Source organism: Octopus sinensis, linkage group LG7 (assembly GCF_006345805.1).
Source record: "Octopus sinensis linkage group LG7, ASM634580v1, whole genome shotgun sequence".
NCBI lineage: Eukaryota > Metazoa > Mollusca > Cephalopoda > Octopoda > Octopodidae > Octopus > Octopus sinensis.
In genome coordinates, this window is record NC_043003.1 from 30,416,983 (window position 1) to 30,423,662 (window position 6,680).

The 6,680-nt window shown below is 34.4% G+C and overlaps 2 protein-coding genes across 2 annotated transcripts in view; one reads left to right on the plus strand and one right to left on the minus strand.

Moving 5' to 3' along the window:
• Positions 1-6,680, minus strand: part of LOC115214080 (zinc finger protein 62 homolog) — a 433,795-nt gene that overhangs the window by 214,449 nt on the left and 212,666 nt on the right. The gene's annotated exons all lie outside the window — the stretch shown is intronic.
• Positions 764-5,324, plus strand: LOC115213878 (zinc finger protein 678-like). Its single transcript, XM_029782829.2, has 2 exons — positions 764-990; positions 4,219-5,324. Exon 2 carries the CDS (start codon positions 4,595-4,597, stop codon positions 5,252-5,254), a length of 660 nt encoding a protein of 219 aa, XP_029638689.1. The 5' UTR covers positions 764-990; positions 4,219-4,594; the 3' UTR covers positions 5,255-5,324.

Below are 6,680 nucleotides of genomic sequence, written 5' to 3' on the forward strand. Positions count from 1 at the left end.
TACTAAGGTTTACATCGCCATATATTCATATAGGGAGGTTGTTTTCCAAAGTATAAAATCAACACGGATAGTTTTTTTTTTAATTTTTGTATATTATTTTTTCTAATTTTATTTAAAAGTAATATTTTTCTTTTCAAAATCAGTATTCACTTTCTCATGTTCCACAAGCACCAAAAAATGTTATAAAAGTTAAACTATAATTAAAGTCTGTAAGCCGTGTTTCTTGATAGCGCCCACGGTGTCAAAAGTATGATGTGTAACACTCTAAGGCAGTGCTTTTCAAACTTTTTGCTGGAGCGGAACCCCAAGGAAACATTCCACTGGCTCGAGGAACCCCTGTGCAATAATTTAATAGTCTTATGCACACATATCTGTACAGGAGAATTAAAAATTACTGCCGATTTTAGCAGTTTTGTAACTCATTGCGGAACCCCTGGACTGTACTGGCGGAACCCTGGTTGAAAACCACTGCTCTAAGGTTTAGGGAATTACGAGATAGATTGGTTGCGGTTGATAAGTTGTACTCGTATGAAATTAAATTACTTTGAACATACGCAATTGAAATAAATAGGACTGTTTACTTTGATAATTTTGTTTCGGATCGTAGTAGACGGAAAAGCCCTTTGCTAATGAGATCAGATGAACACAGAACTGACATGTTCACTAAATGCCCTACAATACTGGCAAGATTTCGTGTTTGTTTGAGTATAGAACTCTCTAGTGATTAAAGTTGTTCGAGTAAAGAACTCTTTAGTGATTAGAGGGAAGTTGTTCGAGTAAAGAACTCTTTAGTGATTAGAGGTGAATTATTCCGGCACACTTACTGTCATTTCCATTTTATCTGAACTACGGTCTCTCCTTCCATTCAAATATTGATATATCTTTTTCTTGCGTTGTTAGTGATAAGTAATTTACTTAAGAAATTGGTCATTAACCAGAAGATAATAGAGATATATCTCTCATTATTTCATCTTATTACTATAGTGTTAAGTAAGTATTATAGATTTTGCACATTTCTTTTATACTAAATATTTTCGTTTATACACCATTCCTACTTACTTCATGATTCTGTTTTTCCTTCAATTTTTCCTTCATTTCTCATAGCTAATTCAGTTTCCCGGAAAAGTATTTTTATATTTATTCTTATTCTTTCAGCTCTCATTTTATACTTACTCTACCGTGTTTTCTTATTCCAGGTTTCATTTTGTTTAATAAATATACACCTAACATTTGTATATTAAACAGAAATATGTTACTACAGTAAATAGTTTACAAGTCCGAGGGAGACAGTGATATTGTCTGTGAACGTTGCTCACATATCTATGTGAATTAGCAACAATTATGAGTGGCACGGATTCAGAACGTGCTAATGTGAAGTCCTGCAAAAATATTTCAATAAAAACTTCATTCTGTTTTTATGAATACTATAAGATTTCTTTGAAACCCAAATAAGATAAAAGTTTAGGAAGCCTAAAGATTAATCGAAAACACGAAATGGAAAAAAAAATTGTGCAACGGGTGTAAAAAGAGGTGTAGAAAACATGAAAACAAAAATGCGCGGAAGGCAACGGGGGTGGAGAGAAGACTTCGGAAAATTCACAAGATCGGAGTTTTCCCTCAACTTTTAGGAAAATATTTTTTTTTAATGCGTTTTTAAAGGAGCTCAAAAGTTTCACTAACCCCCCACCCCCATTTGCCTAAACGTTATGAGGGAAAAACTCGGACCTTATGAATTTTCCGAAGTCCTCTCCCCAGCCACTCATTGCTTTCCGCACAATTTTGTTTCCATATTCGTTTCCTACTCCACGCGACTTTTTAAGCGAATTGATTTGCCAAAATAAAACGATGACGAAAAATCACCACGTGATATGGTGAGAACGTGTTCGACTTACTAAGTACATATCGATATTACTAATGTCATCAAATGGAAGTAGCTGCAAGATGTACAAACTCATGATTTCTTGTTTCGTTGACGTAGGTTTCTGCCTCTTTCCTTTCGTTTATTGAATAAACGTCCATTTTGTGTTTTAAAAAAAATCCAGACAAAGAAATTTCTCGAAAGTTTTTTGCTTCTTAATTACATTAGCCTGATTTTAGTCGCGGGATTTATAGTTTTTTTATTTGCAATATTTTCAAGCGAATAAATGTACCTCCGGTGTATTTCATATGATATTTAAAATGAAGCCAAAATTAGTGGGTTATATACAAAAATAACTTTACTATCTTCAATGGCCGAAACGAATAAAGAATGGTTAAAAGTGTTATGATTGTTACTTTCATTTCTCTTTCCTTTTAATCTGAATATGTTACAAATCTTGCTATAATGAACATGGAAACTAATGAACGAATCTTGACAAGTCTAGGACTCAAAACGATTGATTGCCCATTTTCTCTTTGATTAAACAAATTAGAATATATATACCCAAAATATTATTAATATGCTTATTTAACACATACGTCTTATCAAAGGTAAGTCGAAAGGCTTCGTTGAGTGAATGGCTGCTAAGATGTGCTTGTGGTGCCCTTTGTATCTTGTTTTAGCAACCATTTATGTACATTTTATTATTGTGTGCATCAAAGTTCAGTAATCTGGGACACATAATCACATATCTAATTTGTCGAATCATTGAAAAATAGACTAAGGCAGATCATGGCTTGTCGCTACTAGCTTACAGACTGGGACTTGTTCAACCCCATTTGGGTCATACGGAAAAGAGGTCCGTCTTGTGTGTTAACAGAATCAAGACATCTTAAATTCACATGAATGTCACTGACTTTGTTATAGTCATATATATATATATAACGGGAAGCTTTATGAAAATAAACAAAAGACGAAGGCAGGTGGAATACAAACAAACAATTGTATTAGTATGGCGCTCAGGAATATAAATAAAACAAGTCTTTTACGTTTCGAGCCTACGCTCTTCAACAGAAAGATACACAAAAGAAACACGGAGAGAAAAAAAAATGCGTGCAGAAGCTAGCGAGGCGATATATATATATATATATCTCTATATATAAACGGCAGTTTCTCTGTGTGTGTTTCTGTGTGTCTGTTAGGTTGTACCCTCACCCTGACCATGGCTTTCAACCGATTCTGATGAAACTTGACACACACATAGCCCAATGTCATAATTCAAAACTAACGCAGCGAAAATTTTGAAAAGTTCCCCCAGTTCTGAAAAAAATCGATAAATTCGACATGGGGTCGAGAATCAGAAACACAAACCACAGACTGTCTAGGGGACGCAACTCGACCTTTTTAACTAAAAAAAAATTTACCATCATTTTTTTTTCCATTTTTTGGCTATAACTCTCTAAAAATGCTTTATAGTTATTTCTCTTACAAACCCGAGCAACGCCGGGCAATACTGCTAGTATATATATATATGTCTAGCATAAGACTGATGTTTTCATTATCATTGTTTTAATGTCCACTTTTCAATGCCCGCATGGATCAGACAACATTTGTCGATGTGGATTTTCTATGGCTGGATGCCCTTCCTGTTAGCAACTTGTTTTCATGGAAGATTGGAACAAAGGACAACCTTTGTATGACAGTGATGCCCGTTTACAACTGTTGTGCAATGTCAACACAGACACTAACACATACATGCACATCTATTTATACAATGGGCTTCTTTCAGTTTCAATGTACCAAATCCACTCATAATGCGTTTTTTGGCTTATGGCTTTAGTACAAGGCACTTGCCACACAAGTAAGACTGAAACTGGAACCATGTATGTGGGAAGCGAACTCTATGCCTAATCAAACTTTGGGCCAAACAAAGTGATCTAGTTAACATGTTAGATAAGATGATGGGTTGGCAGAAACATAAGAGCATCTGACTAGATGCCTTGTGCTATTTGTTTCAGCCCTTTACTTCCTGTATTTAAATCTTCCTGAGGACAATGTAATTGACTGTTCTCCCTCCTACAAATATCTGGCCTTGTGTCTATGCTAGATACAATTGTTGTATAAGTATTTCTATATGCTTGCATCAGGTGAAAAAATATTTTTAGGATGTTCTAGTAATGTTTTGCAGTGTTGGGTGTAGTGACCAGATCCACAGTCCTTATGATCCATTCCTACCTCATCTCTCTAACACAATGTCTATGTTTTAGCTCTTCCTTGCTACTGTAACTTTTAATATCTGTTCTTAAATATGTTTTCTCCCATAATCTTTATAAGCTTTGTTACTTATCTTTTTATTTCAGGTTATCTAATGACGTTGAGATGAAAATATTTCACAAGGATCAAGATATCAAACTTTAGAGCTTGAAAATAATTTCAACAAATTATTTTTGCATCTCCTGGTTGATGTGATGTGAACTGAATTAAACTGATATTCCCTTGAAATTTTTACCATTGCTAGAAGGTTTTTCTGTACAAATTCATCTTAGATTTACAATGAAGCTTTAACAGTTATATGTATGTATGTAACTATTAATCGATGTTTAATCATCTTTTAGCTGCTACTTATTTAGAAGGGTCTTTCCTTAGAAATACATTTGAATTGCATCCCTACCAGCCAAGATATCATAGTTTTATAAAAACCAGCAGACAGGAAAATATATATTAAGGGAGAAAGCTATGGATTGGCAAGTAGGATCAAAACATAATGATGTGTCTACTGATACACAGGAAGATATAGGAGAGGATTTACACTCTTGTGATGTATGTGAGAAGTTATTCACAAAAAAAGATCTACGTCAGCATAAATTGACTCATTCACCCCCCATATTATACCAGTGTGAAGTGTGTAATGAAAAATTCTCTAGTGTCAGTGTGTTAGCTGAACACAAAGAAATCCATGCAGGAGGAAAAAATTTTCAATGTTATATTTGCGATGGCATATTTTCCACAATAACAGATTTATCTTCTCACAAATGTACCAACACAAGAGAAAGGCCATACAACTGTGATATTTGTGGCAAAACATTTTCTAGAAGTGGTCATTTGCAAGCTCACAAACGAATCCACATCCATGGAAGACCATACAAATGTGATATATGTGGTGCAAAATTTTCTAGAGGTGGTAATTTGACTGCACACAAAAATCTTCATAGAGGATCAATAACATATGACTGTGAAGAATGTGGAAGACAATTCAATCAAATCTGTCATTTGTCTCGACACAAACGTGTTCACTCTGGGGAAAAGCCATTCCAGTGTGATATCTGTAAAGAAAGATTTTCCAGAAGTGATGGTTTAACTCAACACAAACGCACCCACAGAAAAAAGAAAAAATAGCCTTGTGATATCTATGGCAGAATATTTTTATGTAACAGTGTATTTTTAATAAACTAATTTCCTCATTTTATATCAGTGTTGTATATTTTATTACATTATTATTATCAGGGGATAGTCTGAGGCTCCTTTGTGTCTTTTATATGCACTGAATCATTTAATAGATGGTACAAGAGTACCATCTATTAAACGCCTTTAGCATTTAAACTGGTTATATCCAGCCAGCCCCAAATATTAAAAGTGGCCAGATCTGGTCTCTCATACCTACTTGACAGTGTCATTCAAATCATAAACAATGACATCATTGAAATCTCAAAGCTACAAAATGATACAGGATTAATTCAAAAGGATTAAACATTCTGACTCTAATCAGCTTTTTGATTTTTGATTCATAACAATTCTTTCAAATTCAGAATGGTTTCTACAACTCTTAGGGCTACTGTCTTTTGTAGCCACAGACCAATTAAAGCTTTGTAAGTAGACGAAAACCAAATGAAGTCTGTTGCATGTGTTTGTGCCTAACTGTCTTGATATTATGCAATACAAGTAGTGACATTTATTTTCAATCTTCCTTGAAAATATCCAGTCATGGGGAAGTTTGCTTGGAAACAGGATGGACATTATCTAAGACTGGACAGAGTTACACTAATATCTATAAGAATGATTTTAGATTAGTGAGAATGGTTATATATGATAGCCAACATCCATTGAACAGATGATATATATGTATACCAATGTAGTTAAGTAACATGGATGAAATTAACTATGATACACAAGTAGCCTCTCTGGTAAGATTAGTAGGAAGGATTGGTCATCCAGCCTGGTCTGTTGTTAACATTATGGAGAGCGTGTAATGACATTAAGTCACATCTAAGTTAGTGTGACTGGCATGTTGTAAAGATGATGTATGGCAGCATGTCATCCAGCCTAATGTTACTGTTAGCATATTCTTGTAGGAATGGTGTGACAGCAAGTCACATACTTCCTGCCATCTTCTATTGCAGTACTCTTTAATCTATTTTTGTGGGGTGAACATTGGAATTTGTGACTGGCTATATTTGAGGAACTTTTGTGTTCCTGGCCATTTTTAAAGTGACTGGGAATGGGGGAGGGGATATGTCATGATAATGTTTGAAATTAATCTGATAAAGGATATAAGAGATTGTTATTCGTGACTGCTCATCTCAGGTTTTGGTTATAATATTAGGAATATCAGGAGTAAGGCTTGAAGATCTACACTATATGAAGATGAATTTGTAGGTGATCTATAATTTGACATTACATGTGTAATAGGTTCAATATTGACTGGGTAATTAAGCTATGTATGGGGAGGTTACCATTGATATTGTCCCAATAAGGCCACTTGATATTGTGAATAATGCAAGAAAAATTAGCCTCATTATTGCCATTTGCTTACAAAGTGTTGTTT